This window comes from Oryx dammah, unplaced genomic scaffold (genome assembly GCF_014754425.2).
Source record: "Oryx dammah isolate SB20612 unplaced genomic scaffold, SCBI_Odam_1.1 HiC_scaffold_26, whole genome shotgun sequence".
In the NCBI taxonomy this organism is placed as follows: domain Eukaryota; kingdom Metazoa; phylum Chordata; class Mammalia; order Artiodactyla; family Bovidae; genus Oryx; species Oryx dammah.
Window position 1 is genome coordinate 54441250 of NW_024070210.1, and position 26817 is coordinate 54468066.

General features: G+C 35.5%; 1 protein-coding gene across 4 annotated transcripts in view; it reads right to left on the bottom strand.

Annotated features, from left to right (window-relative positions):
• The window catches only part of VPS13C (vacuolar protein sorting 13 homolog C), a 181658-nt gene that overhangs the window by 36659 nt on the left and 118182 nt on the right, over nt 1–26817 (bottom strand). For all 4 annotated transcript variants that reach the window (XM_040226663.1, XM_040226662.1, XM_040226665.1 and 1 more), the window contains 16 exons: nt 22540–22709; nt 20732–20979; nt 19498–19727; nt 17892–17984; nt 15179–15544; nt 14706–14792; nt 12912–13067; nt 12477–12741; nt 11713–11873; nt 10587–10708; nt 9783–10077; nt 7758–8147; nt 6234–6338; nt 5343–5507; nt 2233–2361; nt 1814–1947 (listed from right to left, as the gene is read on the bottom strand). In XM_040226663.1, the coding sequence (XP_040082597.1) occupies nt 1814–1947; nt 2233–2361; nt 5343–5507; nt 6234–6338; nt 7758–8147; nt 9783–10077; nt 10587–10708; nt 11713–11873; nt 12477–12741; nt 12912–13067; nt 14706–14792; nt 15179–15544; nt 17892–17984; nt 19498–19727; nt 20732–20979; nt 22540–22709 (3116 nt within the window). The remainder of the gene's footprint in view (nt 1–1813; nt 1948–2232; nt 2362–5342; nt 5508–6233; nt 6339–7757; nt 8148–9782; nt 10078–10586; nt 10709–11712; nt 11874–12476; nt 12742–12911; nt 13068–14705; nt 14793–15178; nt 15545–17891; nt 17985–19497; nt 19728–20731; nt 20980–22539; nt 22710–26817) is intronic.

Here is a 26817-nt window from a genome sequence, read left to right on the forward strand (position 1 = left end):
TATACTCTGAACTGATCCAGGTAAGATGGCACTAACAAAATTCATGAAGGTAAACAGACTGGTACCTCAGAATTCATCTACAGAAAAGGTTGTGAATAGTAAACTTTTTAGGAGCAGAGAACTTTACTTGGTACTCAAATTTGAGATTTTAATCAAAAGCAATGCATAAGAAGTAAGAGTTTCAGAAGAGAAAACAACGGGTTTGTTCCACTGCTACTCTAAGTGCAGTCTCTGGGCCAGCAGCACTAGCATCACCTCGAGGCTTGCTGTAAAGTGCAATATTCTGGGACCCACCAAAAACCAACTAACTCAGAACGTGCATTTTTACAGGATTTCTAGGAGATCTTAATACTGATATTTAAGTTTAAGGAGTATTGGTCTAGATAACACAAGAGACTTTGCAGAGAACTAAAATAAAACAAAAAGTAACCCATTTAGGGTTTAATCTATACTTTCAAATCTCTCAGCAGATTCAAGCCATGAGAGTTAAGAATACGTTAAACCTGGAAAGCATTAATTTTTAAAAATTTATCTATCTGTCTCTGGCTGTGCTGGGTCTTCACTGCTGTCTGAGGGCTTTCTCCAGTTGCAGGGAGCAGCGGACCCTCTGCTGTGGCATGCAGACTTCTCACTGTGGTGGCTTCTCTTGCTGTGAAGTTCAGGCTCTAGAGCACTTGGGCTTCAGCAGTGGTGGCCCGTGATCTCACCAGTTGTGGCGCATCGGCTCTGCTGCTCTGAGGCCTGAGGGATCTTTCTAGACCAGGAATCGAACCCATGTCTCCTGCATTGGCAGGCGGACTCTTAGCCTCTGGATGACCAGGGAAGTCCCAGCAAGGCATTACTTTTTATATATTTATGTGTGTGTGTGTATACATATATATAATGGGTATTATTATTTTATATATACATACATAAAAATAATGCCCTGAAGATTTATAATAATAATTTTTTGCAAATATATTATTACATATTTTAAGAATCTAAAGCTGCCTGTTTAATGGCATCACCCAAGCTAAACAACAGCACACACAAGGACAACAAAATTCCTGTCAGTCTGTACTACAATACATTCAATATCACTATTTAATCTTCCACTTCAATCTGTCTTCAGCCCTCTGCCCTACTGTTTAATATTCTACTATCCTACAAAAAAAAATACAGTTTATAGAGAGAGGATCACTGAGCATCACGAGACCGGAAAAGAATGGTACTGCTTAAACAAGTTCACAGTTCCTTGTATGCAATTCTGAAATGTAAAAAGCTTCAAAATCCCAAATATTCTTCTCTTAAGTTTGGTGTCCAAACTCATGTGGCAGCAAAACTTGATCTGAACTGATGGGAAACTATCAATACTTTCATTTATCTCACTTATTATGAAAGTTTACACGTTTTGCTACAGGAATACTAATGTGTTGGTTACAGAGTACTGCCTCAGAACTTGCTAGGGCTATTAGCAATACGCATCCCTATTACCTTTCTAAAATCTGAAAACACATGGAAGGTGAAATGAAACACATCTAGATCCAAGTATCTCCTAGAAGGAACTGTGGACCAGGGGCCTCCCTGGTGGCTCAGCTGGTAAAGAATCTGCCTGCCAGTGCAGGAGACACACAAGACCCAGGTTCGATCGCTGGGTCAGGAAGACCCCCTACAGAAAGAAATGGCTATCCACTCCAGTATTCTTGCCTCAGAAATCCCAAGGACAGAGGAACTGGCAGGCTACAGTCCATGGGGGTGCAAGAGTAGAGCACAACTTAGCAATTAAACCACCGAAAACCAATCAGATTTTCTAAGAACCCTTTTTATTTCATACCTCTGTTTATATGTGAGGACGTCCCACGGTGTGTGGTTTATTATTAGGGCAGGTGCGCATCCCTCATGGTAGTCAGAAAAGCTGATGACAGTTGAGTGCGGAGCAGTATCTACATCCACCAAGATACCCCCATTCTATTGCAGAAAAAAAGGAGGATGTTTGAAGCATTGGTTTAAACTGCACGTTATATTTAGAATTTCAATCACTCATACAGATATTAAAAAGCCTGTTTTCTTAAATTCCTACAGAAAATCACATTGGCTCTGATCTCTTACAAACATAGGTACAGCATTATATATTGCTAGAGTTAGTATACCTTCAATTAATTATCAGGATATTTTACAGCACGTCTTAATAAAATATTGTAAAGCAAACTTTAAAAATCAAAGATATTTTATTTTAAAAACAGGAAAACGTACCAGATCTTCCAAGCTCAATAAAGTGCCATTATCCTGTTGGTTATAAAAGAATGGCCTGGATGATCCCTCACAGCTCACCACTCTCACACAAAGTTTGCCTGAAAATTTCTCAGGCCAAAATGGAAGGTTCTGAAAATATGAAAGTCAAATATCAGTCTTAAAACAATACTATGGTAAATAAAACAGTGGCTAATGAAGTTTTAAATTCTAATTCAGATAATAACTCAATTATCACTGTTTCTTAAAATAGCTCCTTTACATTTCATATTGAGATTATTGACAATATAATGATTATTTATGAACCCAAAGAAATTCCATCAGAAGAACAGATGTATTAGTCTTTTCATACTTACAGAAAAATTACAATATGAGGAACTGAAGTGCTATTAAGAACATCTCAAATATCTTAAATATTTAAAAATTATAATCTTAATATTTGCTTTTATGAATTGCACTATGAATTCTTTCAGAGTGTCTTGTCCTAGATAAACCACAAGGCAACTGAAGGCAGAAGACCTTGCTGGCACTCCTGACACTATCCCCCTACAGCTGTTTGATCTTAATCTTGACCTTTTTGAGCCTCAGTTTCCTTACCTGTAAAACTGAGATTTTAGTTCATAAAACAAAAGTTCCTCACCCATGACAGAATACTGGGTAAACATTATTTCTGAAAAGAATACTACTACTATCACACTCACATCAAAGACAAAAAGATAAGGAACACGTATTTGCTGCCAAGTCTATGGAGATCATTCTAAGTGCCTTGGAAAGCCCATGCCTCTTAGAGGTCTAACTTTGTATTGTAAATGGAGTCCCTCCTCTTAAACTTTTGGCCAAGCAATTTTAAAGATAATTTTAGAATTCTTTTTAGATGTACGGAAAAACAGTCCTATCCTTCAGTCAGCTGGTTGGTTGAAAACTCAGGCAAATTCAGGCACTAATGCTTGTTGTTACACCTGCCCCCTCCCCCACTTTCCTTATTCTCTTCACTTCACCTCTTGTTGAGTCTGCAAAGTTTTGTTCAAATACCAGCTCTTCTATGAAACATTTTCTTTTGATCTACGCCACAATGATCTCAATCTCCAATAACCTTACTGACCTAAAAAAAAAAAAAAAAACTGAGATTCAATTTCCTTCTCTGTAAAGTAAGGTGGTTGAATTTTGGGGATTTTTTTCAAGGAAACTTCCAGTTCATCTGTTCAGATCCTATAACCACCTTTCAGTCAGTTCAGTTCAGTCATTCAGTTGTGTTAGACTCTTTGTAGACTCCATGGACTGTAGCATACCAGGCTTTCCAGTCCATCACCAATTCCCGGAGCTTGCTCAACTCATGTCCATTGAGCCAGTGATGCTATCCAACCATCTCGTCCTCTGTTGTCCCCTACACCTCCTGTCTTCAATAGTTCCCAGCATCAGGGTCTTTTCCAATGAGTCAATTCTTCACATCACATAGCCAAAGTATTGGAGTTTCAGCTTCAGCATCAGTCCTTCCAATGAATATTCAGGACTGATTTCCTTTAGGACTGACTGGTTGGATCTCCTTGCAGTCCAAGGGACTCTCAAGAGTCTTCTCCAACACCATAGTTCAAAACCATCAATTCTTTGGCATTCAGCTTCCTTTACAGTCCAACTCAAATCCATACATGACTAGTGGAAAACCATAGCTTTGACTAGATCAACCTTTGTCAGCAAAGTAATGTCTCTGCTTTTTAATATGCTGTCTAGGTTGGTCACAGCTTTTCCTCCAAGAAGCAAATGTCTTTTAATTTCATGGCGGCAGTCACCATCTGCAGTGCCTTTGTACCCCCCAAAAATAAAGTTTGTCACTGTTTCCATTGTTTCCCCATCTATTTGCCATGAAGTAATGGGACCGGATGCCATGATCTTAGTTTTTGGAATGCTGAGTTTTAAGCCAACTTTTTCACTCTCCTCTTTCACTTTGATAAAGAGGCTCTTTAGTTTTTCTTTGCTTTCTGCCATAAGGGTGGTGTCATCTGTGTATCTGAGGATATTGATATTTCTCCTGGCAATCTTGATTCCAGCTTGTGCTTCATCCAGCCTGACATTTCACATGAGGTACTCTGCATATAAGTTAAATAGGCAGGGTGACAATATACAGCCTTGATATACTCCTTTCCCAATCTGGAAATAGTCTGTTGTTCCATGTCCAGTTCTAACTGTTGCTTCATCAAGTGGGCCTTAGGAAGCATCACTAGGAACAAAGCTAGTGGAGGTGATGGAATTCCAGTTGAGCTATTTCAAATCCTAAAAGATGATGCTGTGAAAGTGCTGCACTCAATATGCCGGCAAATTTGGAAAACTCAGCATTGGCCACAGGACTGGAAAAGGTCGGTTTTCATTCCAACTCTAAAGAAAGGCCATGCCAAAGAATGTTCAAACTACCTTACAATTGCACTCATCTCACACGCTAGCAAAGTAATGCTCAAAATTCTCCAAGCCAGGCTTCAGCAATACGTGAACCATGAACTTCCAGATGTTCAAGGTGGATTTAGAAAAGGCATAGGAACCAGAGATCAAATTGCCAACATCCACTGGATCATCAAAAAAGCAACAGAGTTCCAGAAAAACATCTACTTCTGCTTCATTGACTATGCCAAAGCCTTTGACTGTGTGGATCACCACAAACTGTGGAAAATTCTTTAAGAGATGGGAGTACCAGACCACATAACCTGCCTCCAGTAGCTTGCCATATATTATCTTCTTCTCTATGTATTAATTTAAGAGAGTCTTACGCCTTCCAAGATTGGATGTTTCTTGAATATAAAGACATTATCTTGACTACTGACAGAATAGTACATTATTTTTATGTACATTTTACAGTACATATCCACATTTATACACATAGGAAGAACCATAAAAATGAGTGTTAACAGTCTAGACTAGACTAGTGATAAATATTATCAACAATTCTTTCTTTTTAACATATGCTTATAGTATTAAAAGGGAAGTCTTTCAAAGCTGGCTGTCATAGTTTAACACACAAATATGGCAGCAAAGTGATTATGACAGAAAGATATATAATTCTTATTTACATGTCGATATTTACTTGTACATTTTAGGAGCCAGATATATTAGAGGAAAATTATTACCTCTGAAGAAGCAATATAGTTCCATTTATTAGTTGGCAGTGAGCCATCAGATGCAATTTCACCAACTTCTAGTTCTAATGATGACTTGTTCTCAATGGTATAAAAAGGAGTCAAAGTAACTATTCGTGTAAGATTAAAACTGCTCATTTTGATGCTGACACCAACCTGTGGAAAGGAAACAAACAAGTTTATCATTTCCCAGTTCTTTACACAGCTTGAAACACACACAGCTATTCACTCACAGTCTTCTTCAAGTATTTTAAAATAGGATTTCTTAAATAAAGTAACTACAAAGAACCATATTCCATGACTATCTTCTCACTAAGAAGAAAAATTTCAGTTCCTTAGTCTGGGACCAGCAGAAACCAATTCAAGAAATATCTATCAGTAATTTAACTAATGATGACTTGTAATAACAAACTTGATTTTTAAAAATCCTTTACTTTTTCACATTCCAAAATAAATTGTTTTAAAATCAGTGTACACTTTCCTTTGCTGCTTTATTCTCTCTGCTATCAATAAAATGAAATAAAAATTTCAAAGAGGTAATAAAACAAGTTAACTAGTATCAGATTATTCAAATTGTTGCAGTGAAATTTAAGATTTAAGACGTTTTGGCAGGGAGTGATATGGAATGTGGATTCTAGTAATTCTGTATATTTACCAAATTCCTTCCTTAAATGTATTCAAATCACTGTCTTAAACTCTGACAAATTTAGGCTTTGCTTTGATACTAACTGTACTAGAAATAAATAGACAGACATAACGTAATAGTAGACATCCTCCATGTAATACTCTGAATTCACATTTCTATACCCTGAGGATTTCCAGCTTATTTAGTGAAGAAAACGTGAATGAAATCAGAGGTAAATAAGCAAGCAAAAACCTTACCAGGTATTCCATGTTGTTGGCAGGACACTTCACACATCCATAACTTCCCACTGTATCCAATGAAAAACCACTGGACCACGAACTAGTTGAAATTTTTAATTGTACCTACACCAGAGAACACAGACAATCATATAAGAAATCTAAAACACTGTATTAATTTTATTTGATGGATAGGTGCTAGACCACTAGACGTTTATTTAATAACATGAGACAAAGAAAAGTATTACCAAAGGCATGCTGCAAGTGGGTACAGAAGCGCAGGAACTCTAGGGGACAATACAATAAAAGCAGAGCTCTAAACTTCCCTTTGCGTTCACCTCTGCGATGAGTATAATGAATTTAAAGCTGTATACCAATGAGACCTTCTGTTACTTAGGAAGGAATTAAAATGTAAAGTGATATTTTCCAGTGTCAGGTTTTTGATATAGAGCTACTGAATTCTTAAAATTTTAGCACACACAGGGAATTTATGCTTTTATTATTCAGCGAACAATGAAAAGTGTTGTGATAAGCAGAACGGAAGACACAATACCTGTCCTCAGTAAGCTTCCAACTAAACAGAGACAGGAAATACACACTAATAATTATAATGCAAGACAATGTGGTAACAGCCACATAAGAGGGATAAAATCCTATCAAACTGACAGGATAAAAAGCTTACTTATGACTATGGGAAAAGGTAAAGTTATACAGAAGAAATCTAATTCTGCTCCTGTATTAACCTCCATCTACCCAGCAGATGATAAAAACCTGAGTATAACCAAAGGTCAGACACATAAACAGGTACAATATCAAGCATTAATCAACACTTTATGACAGAGGTTCTCAAAGTATGGTCTCAGGCCCTACTCAGACTACTGAACTGCACTATGGGGGCCTGGCTCAGCAGTCTGTTTTCAAAGCCCTCTAGGTGACTCTGTTGCACATTGAGATTGAGATTGAGAAGCACTGCTCTAACAGAACATGAATGGGATATCTAGCTCTGCTTTAGAGGATCAGAAAATCTTTCACACATGTCAGGCTGGAGCAGAATGTCAAAGCATGAACAGTGATAACGAGAAAACAAGAAGCAGACAGGGAAAGCGTAGGGCAAGAGACATTCTAAGCAGGTGCAGCTACACAAAAGCCCAGAGGTGAGCAATATCAAGATGTGAGTTTGCAAAGGAAAGAAACAACCAGAGCAAAAAGGATCAGATCAGGCCTTAGGCCTTGTTTTTCTCTCGAAGGCCTACCTTAATCCTTCAGACATATGAGGCTCAGTTAAAATAAACCAAATTCAACTGCTCTCTCTTTTGAAACCCCATTGCATCACCGGTAACCTACATAAAGTCAAGCTTTCCACTTGACACTATGTCAAGAACAGAAGTAATTCTAGGGGCACTGGAGAAAAAGATACCCCAGCCTTGGGACACTATTGTTGTTAGTTCCTAATACCCCCACTTAATCATGTATTCCTTAAAAGTAGTCTTGGATCTAATACATACCAGTGACACTGAATAATTTGTTTTATCAACAAAAACACACCTTATTTTTACTAAAAATGTTCTTCTTCTTGAAAGAGAATAAAACAATATCCCTAAAATCAGCTGGATGTTTCACATGCGTATCTTCTGCACGATACTGGAGAACCCGAGAAGTCTTGTTGATTAGCCAGTAGGGACTGAAAATGGAGAGCTCCATCTGGCTGCCAATTCGCTTGACATGTATTGACAGGTCAACTGTCAACGTTTCTGTGGAGTCAGAAGAAAAACACACAAGGAAGAATTCGGGAAGTGTATTGCATATACGGAAATGTCCATTCCAGTTTTTGCCCTGATATTTCACCAGAACTAATTCCATTATTTCTCCACTGATTCGTGAATGTAGAACATTGGCTGTACTGCCTTCAGTCAGCTCGTGAGTTTCTGCTGTTCCCTAAAAACAAACAAAAACTAAATTTGCTTACCAATTTTAAAAAAATCTCTGTAATAACTTCCCTATCTTATACAAATACTAAATTACCTACCAGATTCACATTAACTGAGAAGTCTTCAAGGTACCATCTTTACATATTATGAATATCCAACAATTACTAAGGACTAGAAAGAAAACACTGTATCATAGCCAAAGGCAGAAGTTGTCATTCAGCCATCAGCGGGCCAATGGCTGTTAGTTTTGAGAAAAAGTCAGACCCATGTCAAGAATCTAAGGTTGGATTCAAGAACACTGGCTATTTCCATTAAGAGATATGTCATTACACAAGCCACATAACAACCTGTACTTCAGCTTTATCCTTTATTCACATTCTACACTTAATGGTTCTCATACAAATAAAAGAAGGAAAGTGATGTCAAACTATTCTGACAAGCTATCTAAGGTGCAACTACTTTATAAATGAGTAATGGCAATATAATAAACTAGCCTTCCTTACTGACAGCTTCTCTTGTATAAATACTACTTGAAAATGAAAGTGAAGTAGCTCAGTTGTGTCCAACTCTTTGCAACCCCATGGACTATAGCCTGCCAGGCTCCTCCGCCCGTGGGATTTTTTTCAGGCAAGAATGGAGTGAGTTGCCATTTCCTTCTCCAAGGCATCTTCCTGACCCAAGGATCAAACCTCAGTCTCCTGTGCTGCAGGCAGACTCTTTACTGTCTGAGCAAGAGCTTACTAAATAAATACTACCTAGTTCATCTAATTAATTTTAGTCTCCACAAGTCAAGGGTGGCTTCTTGTTACACAAAGAAAATTAATTTAGGTTCCAAACACTTTTCAGATTTTTGTATTTTGAAATGTTGTAGCATGAACAAATTTAAAAGCATTTACTATACTTCATTACTAGAAAATGTTCCCTAATATTTCTTAGGACAGACAGTAATTATTTTTTGATTCATCTTGAACCAAATAGTCATCACTTTAAAATAAATTTGAACTAAACAATCATCACTTTAAAAACTAAGATTAACTTCATAATAAATTAAGATGAAGTATTTTCTCACTGGTGCTTTCCTGTACTTTAGCTAAGAGAACTGTACTTAGATAATAAAGAGATGATTATAATTATTAATTTATAGCAGATGCAGCAGAGTTCAGGGGTGAAGAACAGGAATCACATTGCTTCGGTTCAAATCTCAGTTCTACCATTTATTAGATGCGGGATTCTGATTCTGTCACTTAAGCCCCCTGTGACTCAGTTTCCTCATCTGTAAAATGGATCAAATAATAGCAACTTCTTCGGGAAGCTATTGTATGGACTAAATAATGCATGTAAAATACATGAACTAGTGGCTGGCACAAAGTAGATGCTACGCCAATTTTTGCTATTATTATTACTATTAAAGCATTACAAGTATGTGATGTAAAACACTGACCTCAACAAAAATACCATTAAAAAAAAAAAAAGAACTCACTCCATGCAATAATAAAAGTCAAACAAAGTGCAAAACAGGGGGCATATATGTATACTTATGGCTGACACATGTTGATGTATGGCAGAAACCAATACAATATTGTAAAGCAACTATGCTTCAGTCAAAAATAAATAAAATTTTTAAAAAATGCAAAAGACATACCTCAAGTAAGTATCTCAGAGAATATGGGAGAAAATTTCGCAAGGTGACAGTAGGGTAAAGGTGAATGATGTAAGCTGGATCCCAGTCTTCCCTCTGTGCACTTATATAGCTCAATTCATCAGGCACAGCAACTGTGTTGACTATGAGAGGTAAGAAGTTCATTTCTGTTGATGGACACTGCAGCATGCATCTGACTTCTTTGCTCCGATGAAGCTCTTCCTTCCAGGAAATGTAAGTGGTGGACTCTTTGTACTGATTCTCTAAGATACCAGCTGGCTGAATGAACAACTGACATCTAAAGAAAAAAACAGAGTGGGAAAAAATTTTTTATTGAGAACTTAAGAAAAAGAATTCAATTGACTCTTCTTGATGACTCTACAAGACAAGTACTCTTATTCCTATTTCTGTAGATAAGAAAAACAAAGCTAAGAAAAGTTAAGAAACTTGCCCAAAGTCACACAGCTGACTCATGGAGGCACCTTCTGATAAAAACTACTCTGTAAAAAATGACAACTAAAAAAAAAGTTAATTTCAAATACAAAGACAATCTAATAAGTCTCATAAAATTCTGAAACATCAAATACACAATGAAAAAGTTTCACTCGGCAAATTCAATAATAATATAAATATATTTCTCCATATGTCTTAAAATTGGATTTTATAGATCTTTAGATAGTAAGAATTATTGTTATTGTAGAATACAGATGTTTTACTTTTTTTCCAGAATATAGATGCTAATTCACAGAATTAAAAAATACATATAATGAATCTTTCATAGTTTAATATATTCAAGGAAGTATCTACCTATATGAATCTAAAGGAACATGGAACTCCTCTTCAGGTCTGGCTACTCCAATGCGTTCCAACAGCTTCACATTCTTAACATATTTATAGATGATGAAAGCAATAGAAAAATGGTTTTTAATCTGTTGGACAAAAAACATACAAGTTGTTTAAAAAGATGTAGACATTCAAAAGGAAAACTGTGAGCTGCACACAATTACATCTAGATCTAAAAAATTTCAAGCCCAAAATTGAAAGATATTTTTATGGTAACTGAAAACTTTTATTTATTTAAGTGCTATATATCTGAAACTTGCTGTTAAATGGAAGCTAAGAATTATTAGGATATTCACATGTTCACACATTACATGTTGAATTTTAGTATATATTATAATCTTTCAAATATGTATTAATCTTTGAAGACTTCAGCCATAATATTTTCTTTATTATAACCTTTTCTCAAAGTACTATATGACTAAATACAAAAGGATAGCAAAGGAAAAATGAGGTAAATAAATATGGTATAGTTCTTCCTTAACTTCAGTGTAATATAGGTAGGACCTAACAGCAAACAGAGAGACAACAATGACCAGAAGTTGAAATCCTTTCATTTTCATCTAATTTTATAGGTAGGAAGAAATGTTCTTTTGCTGACCATATGCTGAAATCTGTTACAACACACAGAAAAAGAAAAATTAATAGTCTTAAAAGTGAAAAAAATATTTATACAGATTAACATGCTAAATTATTTTTTCTGGGGAGATCATTCCAATATGCCTTCATACATACTTGAAAAATGCAATACAAAGAGAATGGAATATAATCTTATTTGACCACTAGCTATTATTATAATACTCCTCAGTTTTGAATCTTCCAAGGAATAGACAAAAAGTTTCATTAATTTTAAACACAGGAGACAACAATAATCGACTTTAAACTAACAAGAGCATTTTATGAGGTATTTAAAATGAACAATGTTACAAAAGTAAGTTGGACTGGAAACAGCAGCCAATTTAAACTATTATTTATTTCTGAAAATGAGTAATGACCTGCAATAAAACGAAGTTTTATTATATTCCCATGGTCAGCCACGTGATTTAATATTTCTTGATATACTGGAAGGAACACAATTCACTTAATGCATTACCTGGAGAGGAGAACGAACGGTAATTACTTTATTCCCTTCCGTTGCATCAATTTGTACCACGAGTGAGTCAAAATGACTGGTATTTGGATTCCATACATTATACAGCCGCCGTCCAGGTCTGGCAATTGGGACCTTGGTCACTTCTGTATATCCATGAGGTGCTAAGGCAGAGCATTCCAAATACTAATTTACATAAACTTTTATAAGACAGGATCAACAGCAGCACCTCAAAATAACAGCAAGTGTATTTTTTCTCATGACTAGAAATGATGACTACACAAAATTCTTGTCTAAGACACAGGAACTAACAAAGAAAGGAAACTATTTATTGTTATAACATTTTCTGACCCAAAACAATTTCTCCTGAGGTGGAGGTTTTGTATGTATTAAAACAAACAAGACCCAGTTCGTTCCTTATTTTCCCAACTCTATAAAACAATAACAATCATCTTGTTTTCTGAAATGGTGATAATTACTGTCAATATTCTGAGACATCTGAATATAGTTTTCACTCCTCACTGAACTCCCAACGTTTCTTAAGCATATGACATACTGCACTATTTAAGCATATAGAAAGAATTTAGTTCTTTAAGGTAATTTTTAAATTAATAAAGTTTAATTCTCTCAAGTTTAGAAAAAGAAAATAAAAGTTTTTCAACTATTTGTTTCAAGCCTTTAGAAATCTGCAGCAAAATATTTTACCAAAAACAGGCTGATACCAGTACTTCTAAAGATGCCCTTAAAAATAAAATAATACAGCATACCAAAGGTCAAGGAGAAGAGAGAGCTCTCTTGACGGCTGAGTATAGACAGTTTTCCTTGACGTGAAGGTTCCATAGTGGCATATTCCAATTCCAGAGTCTGACCAGCATCAACATCACACACATCACTTTTCTCAGGGCAGCCCATCACTCTGAGATTATGATTGGGCTGCACCTTAATGGGAATACCTACAGAATTTGTTACTGTAAAAGGAGCCCTGTCTTTTAAAGAGTAGTCAAAAGTAGAAGCAGTGCCCTCTGAAAAACCCTGCAAAGGAACACAACGTCACGATTAAATATTTGCAAACTACAGGTTTTTTCAAAAACTAAATTATGACTACGTGTTTTTTAGAAACTAATGCTGATGACACACAAAAATAACACACACGTTTCAATTTAAATTCCATTTGACATATTGCAACCAAGAACTAAACATACTTTTGCTAAATTGTTGAAAACATTAAGACAGCTTTTGGATATTGTTATATTCATTGTATCTCCTGAAGAAATATCAACTTCTGTTTGTGGCTCAGGAAGTGCAGTAAAATCATCTCCTGGCATCAAAGTTTTATCTTGGACTGGATTCTTCTTTACCTACGAGGGTAAATACATAACAAATTTATCAGCCAATGAATAATAAAATCAAAATACTCTTGATAGAGTTAAATTCTTCTAACTTCGTCACTTAATATCAAGGCTCCTCAAAATTCTCAAACATATTCAGTGCTTCACCTTGACTTAGCACAGATCAACGTTCTTTCTTTCAGTGTGTAATCCACACGCAGGGAGATGTTTAGAACTGTGCCATGGAAGCACTCCAAGTAAGTTATGATAGTTGTCTCTTGTCTATCCTCTACAGAAAGCTATTTACCTAGTGTCATCTGACTAACTGGTCATTTTATGCTGATGAACATTCTAAGAGGACACTAAAATCTAAACTGATCTGCACTGGAAGCAACACCTGGAACTTTTTCTACTTTTTACCAGTAATACCTATAAATAAGTAATACAATAAGCTTCCAATCAGTCATCAGACTCCATCATAGCTTTTATTCTAAAGGCATTTCAAAAATCTTATAAACCTTTTTGTTAGCCCACCCACACCAAAGAAGGCTAGGTCAGAAATATTATTTCTACTTTACTGAGAGGAAATTGGGACATAGGTTAAGTGACTGCTCATCTTTAAAATAAGAAATTGCTGAACCAATTTCAATGCCTCACACTTGAGTCAGGCTGCCCCCAGAGAGATGTGATGGGATCATTTGTGAAGGGTATAAAAGTATGCTCCTGTTAATCTAGAAAGACGGGCTTCAGTATCTAGGACTCTGAAGGGTTTTCAAGAAGTACCATAAAGAGGTAACATAAAGAATTCATGAACCAGGAGAGCAGTTCTTGAGTCTTTCGGTGTCTGAAAATGACTGAGGATCCTAAAGAGATTCACTTATGTGGGTTACTATCTACCAGTATGTACTCTATGAGAAACTACAGCTGTTGCTCAGGCACTCAGTCATGTCCAGCTCTTTGTGACCCCATGGACTGCAGTACAGCGGTCTTCCCTGCCCTTCACTATCTCCTGGAGTTTGCTCACACTCATGTCAATTGATTCTAAAAAAACTAAAAACTGAGAAATTTTTAAAGATTCATTTAAAACTAACAATTACATGTTAATAATATTTTAATGAAAAACAACTGTTAAAAATACATAGTGAGAAGGGCATTTACAAATCTTTTTAGGGCAAACCTTAGGAGAAGACAGATGGATAGTCAAAATGGATAATCAACAAGGACCTACTGTATAGCACATGGAACTTGACTCAGTGTTATGTGGCAGCTTGGATGGGAGGGGAGTTTGAGGGAGAATGAATACATGTATGCGTATGGCTGAGTCCCTTTGCTGTTCATCTGAAATTATCACAACATTGTTAATTGGCTATACCTCAATACAAAATAAAAAGTTAAAAAAAATTAGAAGACAGGTGGTCTCTCATTTCTAATTCTGTATACAATCTGTTGCAAAATTACAATGCTCTTTGGAAAATTCCACTGTTTGCTTATGAGAGAATGAGAATGAAAATGACATACAAGGACTGGATGTTATTATGAAAAGAATTTTGATCCCAGTATCCTCTAAAAGGGTCTTATGGATCCTGGACTACATCTTAAGAATCTCTGAACCTTTTAAAAGAATATATATAAATTAATGTACACAATGATATTTTATGATTTCCTTACAGCAAGGCTTAAATTCCATGGTCTTTTCTCCTCCACTCTCTCAATCAGTGGCTCCCAAACAGCATGGGTCTCATTGTAATAATGAACCTGGAAAGGCACAGAATTAACAGAATTATAATGAGAGTCTTTAAACTTTAACTATATATTTCCATAACCAGTATAAAAATACTAAGTAATGTAATATGTCAATAACCATTTTAAAAACATACCTAAAGACACAAAGAATATACATAAAGAGGGTGCATTTTATTCTCTCTTACTTGGCTTCATAAATTATTTAGCAAAAGAATCCTTTAAAAATGATGACCAAATAAACAGTATTATACATCAACAAATTAAATATTAGACTGTATTATCTATTCATATGTATGCTTGCTATGATCATGCACACAAAAAAAGCTCTCTTCTTTATTCATCAGTTGTACTTTTAAGACATTGCTTCTGCAGGAAGGTAATAATTAATGTGGTCATACCTCTAATGTCATGTCAGCAGAAGCAGCCATTAGGGAAGTCCAATTTTTAATATTTCCTGAAAACTTAGACTCTGCCAATAGTAAAGGTACAGTTCGATGCCCAAGGCCACATTCTAAGGTAATCTGAACTGACTGGACAACAACAGCACAATTTTCCTCTATCGACTGATTTTCAACGTCTCTGAAACTTTCTGTTAATTCTGTGCCCATGTCAACACCAAGAAACCAAGAGTTGCAATCACTAATAGATTTGATGTCCCAAAGATTTTCCGTTTCCTTAGATGTATCTTTGAATTCATCTTCTTTTGTCTTTGGGGACATAGCAGCCATTATTGTCATCACGGTATTAAGAATTATGGGTGAAATCTTTAAAAACAGAAAGCAGAAAAAAATTCAGAGTAAATTCTTTCCCAGATGAGAAGAATGAATACATAATACAAAAAAATGTAAGTAACTAATTAAAAATTTAAATATATTAACTTTATAACTAAGGAAAACAAAAGAGAGCACACACAAAATCACACGACCAGTCAACTGACCTCAAACCAGTGATTTCTGTTCAAGTTGTTCTAGAATTAAGTAACTAACATGCATGTCAACTATCAAAACCTAAAGTTAAATCAATTAATTCAGAGGCAAATAGTGTTATGTGAAGAGAAAAATGCAGAAGGGTAACTGAATTTTTCAACCAACTGCATTAACTAAACCAAATTGTGTGATCCTCTCCAAGACATACACAGTGATTTGCACTGGTCTCACTGAAACAGGAAACCTGAGAATCATCATGGAACCCCCTTTCACACGAAGACATGAAAAGTCCACCTTCTACTACCTTTGGACAGTTTCTTTGCTCACCTCTTCATTTGAATCACTGTGCCTTAGTTCTTACGTCTTCCATGATGATGTCTTCCATGTCTGGTGAACACCATCTCAGCCCACCCTCCACATGATTTTTCTAAAACCCAAATCTGAACATGTCATTCCTATGCTTAATAAACTCTTCAACAACTCCCCCTCGCTTTCAGGAAACGATTGGATCTCTCTTTAAGTTAAGGACACAAACTTCTTTGTGACCTGATGCCTCATCAGTTACCCATGACTTTCCAAAGTTTGAGCAATAAGTTAAGTGGATTGCTTCAATGTTTACTTCTTACAATCCTTACTTATTTAATATGCTAAAGAAATATGATTACATCACCAAAAGAAGGATCTAGTATGTAGTGTTTCCCCAACTTATCTGTCAACCGAATCCTTTTTTGCCTTGCCTTGTTAATGTAACCTATAACTAGTGCTCTTAGTCCCAACTCCACTATACCATTCTCCCCAGACATATGGGATCACCCCTTCAAGACCTTAAAGGAATTTTCAAACCTGCCCCTTTATATATATATATACACACACACACACACATACATATATATATATAAGTAAAGTGATATACAAAGACATAGAAAAACAGCCCCTCAGCATCTTAACCCAGTGCCTCAAACAAAGTGCATACAAATTCAAGTTTTCTCCCCATTTAGTAGTGTAAGTCTCAACAATATACCACCTAAGACCAACTACACTGAGAGAAAACTAAATTGTTATTTACATGGTAATTCAAATGACATTATTTTGAACCTTGGTTTATTCACTATTCGCTATTTACCTAAATAATAAAGCTACTATCAGAATTGCTATTAACCACCTCAATTTTGTGTCCCCTGGACAGAGAGAGAAACAGATTTTAGAAAGTGTTCTGTACTTTTCATTTGTAATTGACCAAGAGGTCATACTTAGAGAATGTGAAAGGCATTGGAGAACGGATTGCTTTTTCAATACTTCAAATGTAAGAGATAAAAAAATTCTAATACTTTATTTCTAGCATACATGTCATTAAAATATTTTATAGATATATAAAACATTTAATCACATAAATATTAAATTCAACCAAATAGCACCCCAAATAAAAGCCTAAAAATAACACTGTAAATAAAACAACAGCAACTTCATTTTTCCATCCTTCCCTTCTCTTTCCACTTCATCTCTGTTCTTCCCGCATAAACCCAATCTCCAACACACAAGCAAATATACTAGATAAAAATTATCCTGACCATCTGTATACATTTTAAAGTATAGTTCACCCTGAACAACATGGATCTGAACCATGAGGGTCTACTTAAATATGCCAATTTTCAATAGTAAATACTATGGACTACACTATCTGCATCTGGTTGCATCTGCAGATTTAGAACCTCAGACATGGAAAATCTGAGGAACTGCATATATTGAGGCCTGACTGTAAAGTTCAGTTCAGTTCAATTCAGTTGCTCAGTCATATCCGACTGTTTGCGATCCTGTGGACCGCAACACGCCAGGCCTCCCTGTCCATCACCAACTCCGGGAGTTTACTCAAACTCATGTCCATTGAGTCACTGATGCCATCCAACCATCTCATCCTCTGTCGTCCCCTTCTCCTCCCACCTTCAATCTTTCCCAACATCAGGGTCTTTGACCATAAACTTAAGCACTCCTAATCCCCACATTGCTCAAGGGTCAATGCAGTCTTTCAAAGAAAACAGAAACAAACATTTGCATTAAAGAAAAATGGATTAGGGGTATTTATTGATTACTAAATATGTGACTAGCATAGTGCTCTAAACATGAGACAAATCAAAAGATAAGAAAAATAAAAATTGATTTTCACCCAAATAATATGATAGGCACTAACCTTAATTATAAATTCTTCAACTTTAATATCTATATTTTCTTTTCCTGATGTCTGTGTACATTTTTTCATAAATAGAGAACAGGGCTGTAAGACCTACAAACAGATAAATGAAATTTACTTAAAGGACATGTCTTACTTAATTTGAGATCTTTAACTATCACCTATTACTAAAAGCAAAAAGGCAAATTAAATTATTTGAAAATCTCTCATGAGGGCTCCTCCAAACTATGGCAAGCCTATGATCACAGTAAAGGACTTTCAGCAGTTGTGATGAATTCCTTTATGCCAAATTCTTAGGTAGTAATGTACATTTACTAGCAGAAGTCTAAAATATCTTTTAAATGAAAGTCATTCAGTCGTGTCTAACTCTTTGCAACCCCATGGACTCTAGCCGCCAGGCTCCTCTGTCTATGGCATTCTCCAGGCTAGAATACTGGAGTGGGCAGCTGTTCCCTTCTCCAGGGGATCTTACAAACCCAAGAATCGAACCCAGATGTCCTGCATTGCAGGCAGATTCTTTACCGTATGAGCCACCAGGGAAGCCCAAAATATCTTTTAAAGACTTTAAAGATATCTATAAAAATGAGCTAAGCAAGGTCTTACATTTGCAAAGAGGTAAATGAAAAAATGAAAAAGGTATTTCATTATAATTTTTATGATCACAAAATTACTTGAAATTGTTATTCTAAACAAACAGTTCTGTTAACATTTTTATTAAAAAAAGACTATATGGTAAGGTAGGTAAATGAACAGTTTCCCAATGATTAACAACAGGTCAGGCTTGAATTTCCTGTAATGTCCTTATTAGAACAGATTGCAAATCTTCAAATTCAATGATTTATTAGAACTATGAGGCCTATATTGTTAAATATCATTAAAGAAACAAATAAAATACATCTGAACTAAATGAGGGAATTAATACTAAAGTTTTCATTTTTAAAAAATTAGGATGAGCTTTAAATAGAAATGATTAATATAAACTTTCTGTGACTTGTCAAGAGATCCCACTTAAGAATGTTTCATGATAACGTACAGATTAAGCTCAGCACTGTATTTCTTTACACAAGTCACTTTATCCATCAATTTTTTTTGTATACTTAAAATAACACTGCAAATAAGTCTCATTATATAATGATGCTCTTTAACATAAAATAATCAATTTAATATTAAAAACCAAATGGTGTGACAGTTAATTCATTTAACCAAAATCACCTTTTTTGACAACAATGTGAAAGCACCATTGAAGTTAATTTGTAATAAAGAAAAACAATCTCTTTTGGGCATGTGACTCCACTGAATGTTTGGTTCATTCATCCACTCAGTCATTCATTGGATATACAGTGGTGAATGAAAGCAACAGTTGAAAAGGAATATTGATTTGTATGTACTAAAATTCAAATACTGTTCAGCAAAAGATGGTATAATGAAAATTAGTCTGGAGGTAGTCTATAGTTCTGTCACTACAAACATGGAGAAATCATTTAGCATCTTTGGAATTCAACATCTTTATCTGTATCATCTCAAGCTGGGGTAAATGCAGAGCCCTCATATTCTAGGATTCTATGAATCAACCATTTTCAAGCTTAGGATATAAAGTCGTTCTTACCGTGGTAATATTTTTTCCTCTCTTTTCTCTGAGAAAAGGGCAAGCAAGCACTTTAAGATCTCCCACAGAAGCTGTCATTATCTGTTCAAGTTTGGATGTTGACAGAAAGAAGTCACACTGGAACGAGGCTGTTAGAGCAGGAGCGTCAGCCTTTGTCAGGCTGGCAACAAAAACCACTTCTGGATCCGTGATCTTGGCGTTTAAAATCATATTTGGTCTTAGAGAGTCATCTGAAGAAACATAAATGGGAACCATAAAACTTCTAGTAAAGTAAATCTTGTCACTTGTGTATATGTTATCTGTAAGTTTCTAAATTGCTTCTAATATCCTGCTGTTAGGAATATGGTGAAAATAACAATATAAATAACTGATTGGTTAGGACTAACAATAAATAATTATTAACAATGCTGACTATGTGGGATAATGCAATCTTGATCCCTGTTGTAAGACTTTGACCTAACAAACAGAAATAATCTTGTTTTGAAGTTCTTTTTGTCAGAATTAATGCGTATATGCAATGCATGTATATACATCTGAGTGTGCATTATGCTGCAAGAGCAGGGAAGGGAAAACAGGTGAGGGGAACATCAGGAAGAGGACAGGAGACCTGCTAAAAGCACACAGACCATTTTACTTCTTTACTTTGATTTTACCCTGACGTATATAGTCAGGGTCATAAATCTATAGTATAAATACATTACATGTATATATAAATACAGAGATACCATATGCCTACTGTTTAAGAAAGGTAAATGGAAAAATAAAATTCTGACCTTGCCAGTGAACAGCAGTTTTCCAATACTGCTCAACTGCACATTAGAGAGAAAAATGCATGACCTTAGACAATTACAATTTAACAGAGAAAAGAAATGTTAATGGCAGAGCTGGAACCAGAGCAGAGGCCTCTTGGCCCCTGATCCAATATACATTTCTATTCCTTTTGTTTAGTCGCTAAGTTGTGTCTGACTTTCTTTGACACCACAGACTATAGCCTGCCAGGCTCCTCTGTCCATACAATTTCCCAGGCAAAATACTGGAGTGGGTTACCATTTCCTTCTCTAGGGGTCTACCTCTCTCTCAAAAATTGATGCTTACTAAGGTTTTTCTTCTGACCATATCTAAATTTGAAAGAGTAATTTTACATTCTTAAACTCTCCATTTCTCTTTTTTCCTGTTTGCAATTCTGGTAAAATATAAGACAAGTAATCATCTGTGACAAATAAATTCTGCTAACCTTTCTCCATCTTGATTTTTGCTAAGGCAGTCTGTCTCAGTGGAATCTGTGATTCTTTAGTCATATTTTCTGGACTCTGAGGTACAGCCTTGATAAAGAAATCTGCCACAGTCATCAGAAATTCCACACTGGCACATACATACAGCTTGTCAAGAACAGCATCAATATGACTTTCATTTTTGCCTTGTTGGTAACTTATGTCAATCATAGAACTGTTGTTCTCTTGACCATTCTTCTTATCAATCATTCTGAAAAAAATGGTGAAAGTAACAATATAAATAACTGATTGGTTAGGACTAACAATAAATAATTATTAACAATGCTGACTATGTGGGATGATGCAATCTTGATCCCTGTTGTAAGACTCTGACCTAACAGCAATAATCTTGTTTTGAAGTTCTTTTGGTCAGAATTAATGCGTATATGCAACGCATGTATATACATCTGAGTGTGCATTATGCTGCACATTATGTGCATTATGTACATTCATTATTTTATTTCTGCTAAAACACTTAAAAGGATGAAAAATTTTCTAAGTATCTTATAATAGCTTTTCTTTCACCTTTCAGTTTCCAACCTGTATAGAAAACAGATCAGTGTTAACTGCAGTCTAATTAGCTAATCAGCAATCAAGACAGGGTCTCCTAATCTCCACAGCCAAGGTTCATAGTAATAAGTAATCATAAGAGCATTTTATAATTATAATGCAATACTAGAAAAACAAATCAGTGACCACTGAAAGGAAGTTTGGCAGTTAACAAAACACATTATTGTAGCCCCACAAAATTTAAAAGACAACCTCTTTATTTTATAAAATAAAACCTCCTTGAAGGAATTTATCACCAAAGACCATCCTATACAACTGACTCCCAAGTTAGTCCATGTAATTCAAATCTGGCAGTGTTCATCAAGGGCCTGCAATGACAGTTTCCACACAGCCTCAAGCATGCTGCAAAAAGCAGGCTATGAAACAGAAGCATGGACTTTATTACCCTTGCCTAGACTGCTATGCCAAGACACAAAGTTTGCAAACTAGAAAAGCTAGATGCATGAAAGCACTCTTCCCTCATTTATTCATCTCTTAGAAACACAAAGGGCTCACAAAGGGCTCAAGCAGCAGAACAGTTTTTCTCCAAAGATAATAAAGAACAAAAATATTATGTATCTCATTATTTGTGAAAGGAATAAAAATATAATTAGGCCACTAAAGTTGCACATCTCTCACTTTGCAATAGGGTGGTATGAATTACTCTTTCAAAAATGAGTTGATAAATGTGAAAATTAGGGATTCCATTTCTGCTAAAACTTTTTTTAATCCTGTAGAACTTTTCTTTAAATTTAAGTATAGTTGATCTAGTAAAACTTTTAAAGAAATTTTACAGAACTGTTTTAAAATATATATACAAAATAAATAGGACAAAAGAAGGATCCATAAATTGAAGGCTTTTTTTGCAACAAGTTTCTGCCTACTGAAAACAATTTACAAAAATGTACCACTAATGAACCACACACGTGGATTTCACTATTAAAATTCTTACATTTTCTTAGTTCCCACTTTTAAGACAGTATTATTAAACTTCCCTTTAATTCAGACATAAAAGCAACTGAACCTGAAATTAGCACTATTTCTTGAAGCACTTCAAACTGAAATATGGCCAAAGACCTACGCTGATAATCCCAAGGAACAGAATCCCAAAAAGGATGATCAAAGATCCCTTCTGACAATCTGAAGCCATGCAATCAATGCCTGGTAACAATGCCAAGCGCATCAACCTTTTATATGTGCAGCAAATTGAGAAATGACAAACCTTGATGTTGCTCTCTCAATTCCTTCTCTGAGATCATCAAGAGTGCAGGTCTTAAGTTTAATACTGACATTCATTGAGCCATCCTTAAACATCTTCCCTGAAGAGGCCATAAGATGTAGCCTGAGTTCACCGAGCCGGAAACTATCATTATGAAATGCAAGTTTGGATTCCTGTGGTATATTTTTCAAGCAAAAGAATCAATTATCTTCAGGTGTTATGTAATTACTTTTAAACATATTTCTTAACTCAGAGATTAAAAGCAAATTTTTAAAGTATGGGTATTAAAACTGGAACAAAGAATAATATGCATGTTTGTGACTGTATATGCACATGCCAATAAATACCTAAGTGTGTGTGCTCATATTCAACAAGGGTTAATACATAAAATTTTCTGATTTACAGTTCAGTGCAAAAAGAAAATCAGGAAACTGTCAATCAATCACTCTAACATAAATATTTAATGAGCTCTTCTGTAAAACACTCTGTGATAGGAACTAAAGGCTTTATGAGAAAGGATAAAGCACAGTACTTGATCTTAGTAAGCTTATACTCTAATTGAAAAAAAATAAAACGGAAATTACAAGGAACATCACAAGGAGATGCTATAATTTGTAAATAATTAAAAAATGATATATTGTCACTTATTTATTCATATTTACATCTTCCCATATTCCACAAAGAATATTAAGAGATTAGGTAAAGAATAAAAACAACAAAAGCTCATAGGGTCAAAGAGATAATTGTGGGCTGGGAAAAATTCATGAAGAACGTGAGAACCAACTGTATTTCAGAGATTGATTGCAATCAGGCGACAAGGGGTAGAAGGCATTCTAGATGGAGAAAGAACATGAGCAAAGAACTCAAGATGCTCTGAGGGCACAAGGTATAGGCTGGCATCTTAGGCTTGAATATTTCAATAAAAGAAAAGTAGGGAAAGAAGTCTGGAAAGAAACGTGGAGGCCTAACTGGTCTCAAATCCTCAAGACCTAAACTTTAAGGAAAAATGACATTAATATGTATTCCACCATAACACATAGCTCAAATTTCTGTACGTGTGCTAAGACACTAAAAGAACAAAACCCAACCAACCACGAAAAAAAAAAAAAAAACCACAGAGAGAGAGAAAATCTTTGGGGAAGTAGGATTTTCAGTTTAGCAGTAACTGCTCCTTACAGACCAGTGAATGTATTGATATAAGGGTGCTGCTGATGGGCAGTTCTTGGCACCATGGTTGTAACTGCCTATCTTCCCTTACTCAAAAGAGTACAATGCATGTAAATGGGTCAGAATGAAATTATTATTGGAAACTTGCAATGCCTTTAATTTATAAAAATACAGATAATTCACAAACTTGTGATCTGCAACTATTAATAGAAATGACCAATGACACATCTACTAATCATAATATAATAGAGTTTCTGGTATGGTTACTGATGTCGACAATTTGGAGGCACTGAGTACGTCAAGGCTGTATATTGTCACCCTGCTTATTTAACTTATATGCAGAGTACATCATGAGAAATGCTGGCCTGGAGGAAGCACAAGCTGGAATCAGGATTGTGGGGAGAAATATTAATAACCTCAGATATGCAGATGACACCACCCTTATGGCAGAAAGTGAAGAAGAACTAAAGAGCCTCTTGATGAAAGTGAAAGAGGAGAGTGAAAAAGTTGGCATAAAGCTCAACATTCAGAAAACTAAGATCTGGGCATCTGGTCCCATCACTTCATGGGAAATAGATGGGGAAACAGTGGAAACAGTGGCTGACTTTATTTTTCTGGGCTCCAAAATCACTGCAGATGGTGACTGCAGCCATGAAATTAAAAGACGCTTACTCCTTGGAAGGAAACTTATGACCAACTTAGCATATTAAAAAGCAGAGACATTACTTTGCCAACAAAGGTCTGTCTAGTCAAGGCTATGGTTTTTTCAGTAGTCATGTATGGATGTGAGAGTTGGACTCTAAAGAAAGCTGAGCACAGAAGAATTGATGCTTTTGAACTGTGGTGTTGGAGAAGACTCTTGAGAGTCCCTTGGACTACAAGGAGATCCAACCAGTCCATCCTAAAGGGGATCAGTCCTGGGTGTTCATTGGAAGGACTGATGTTGAAGCTGAAACTCCAATACTTTGGCCACCTGATGCGAAGAACTGACTCATTGGAAAAGACCCTGATGCTGGGAAAGATTGAGGGCAGGAGAAGAAGGGGATGACAGAGGATGAAATAGTTGGATGGCATCACCGAGTCAATCGACATGGGTTTGAGTGGACTCTGGGAGTTGGTGACAGACAGGGAGGCCTGGCGTGCTGCGGTTCAACGGGTCGCAGAGTCAGACACGACGGAGTGACTGAACTGAACTAAAGTGAATGTTCTTTTATAATAAGTTAAAATTCACATAAGGTAGCACCTGAATGTTTTCTAAGTAGAATGGGAATCTGTAAATGGCTACATGACATTGAGGAATCTGAACTTGTGCCAATGTGTAAGTTGAATGACAGCAAACAAGGAAGCTGCTGCAGTACTGCGTGAGCTAAGAAGCCTCAGATGATGCAGCAGAGAGAACTTCCAGGAAAGAACAGAAGTTCACTCAAACTGACAGCACTTGGTGTCCAAACGAATAGAATGTCAACAAAGAAGGAAGTAAAAGAAAACAACAAGATTGTAAGGCTGGGCAGCCAGTAGAATAATAGTACCTTAATCGAAATGAAGAATATATTTAACTGTTCATTTTGCATTACATCATTTCCTGATCTTTTATTAACATTAATGTTAAACATTAGAAATTAAGGCTGTCACCTCACACCAGTCAGAATGGCCATCATTAAAGTGTCTACAAATAACAAACTGCTGGAGAGGGTATGGAGAAGAGGAAACCCTTCTGCACTGTTGGTGGGAATATAAACTGGTGCACCCACTATGGAAAATAGTCTGGAAGTGCCTTAGAAATTTAAAAATAGAGTTGCCACATGATCTAGCAATCTCATGCCTAGGCACATAGCCAGACAGAAATACATTTGAAAAGATACAAGCACCCCTATGTTCCTACGGCACCATTCACAATAGCCAAGATAAGGAAACAACCATTGAATGGATAAAGAAGACATGGTACATATATACAATGGAATATGACTCAGCCATAAAAAGGATGAAACAATGCCTTCTGCAGCAACATGGATGGAATCAGAGATTATCATACTAAGCGAAGTAAGTCAGAAAGACAAATGCCATATAATGTCACTTATATGTGGAATCTTAAAATGTGACACAAAGGAACAGATCTACACAACAAAAACAGACTCACAGACGTAGAGAGCAGACTTGTAGCTGCCAAGGATTGGGAGTTTGGGAGGAGTAGATGAAAACTATTATACACAGGATGGATGAACAACAAGGTCCTACTGTTTATCACAGGGAACTGTATTCAATATCTCATGATACACCATAATGGAAAAGAATAGAAAAAATGAATATATATATATATGTATAACTGAATCACTATGCTATATAGCAGAAATGAATACAACATGGTAAATCAACTATACTTCAATAAAATTTGAAAAAAAATAATTAATGTTGTATATTGCACAAATGACAGATAATTGCTCAGGGTCCAACAGTAATAATATATGAATACTGTATAACTCTTAGAAAACAATATGAAACATAACAAAACATACACATGGACATAAACAATAGATATAATACTTATAATAAGTGCTTATTATGGGTATTACTATATTACATGCATGAGTATTATGATGATATTAACTGATATAATAAAAAACATTTATTAGAAGACATTATATAAAAAAGCTTCCTAAAAAATATCAATGACACATTATGTGGTTCAAATCATAATGGCACTAGACCTTGGTTCCTCAATTCACTCATCAGTATCCTTAACATATTATCTACTAAATAAAAAGTTTATTCAAGAAAAACATAATTAATGCTTACATATCATGGATAATCATAAATTTTAAAATAATCCTCTAAAGTTCCAAAGCCACTAAATTATTTTCCTTAAACAGTTAAATATGCAAATATATATAACTACGTAATGAAACTGTACATATAGCTAATTATCCACATATAAAATATTTCTCCTAGAGCTAGGTCTAAATATTTTAGCACTGATATTACTTGGAAAAAAGTAAAACGTTTTCCTAAGCCTAGAAAGATTAAAAACACTAAGTCCAAACAGAAAACAAGACCAATGCACACTCTGTAGGCCAAACAGAATTTAACAGACATCAATCTTGAGAAGAAGAGTCACAT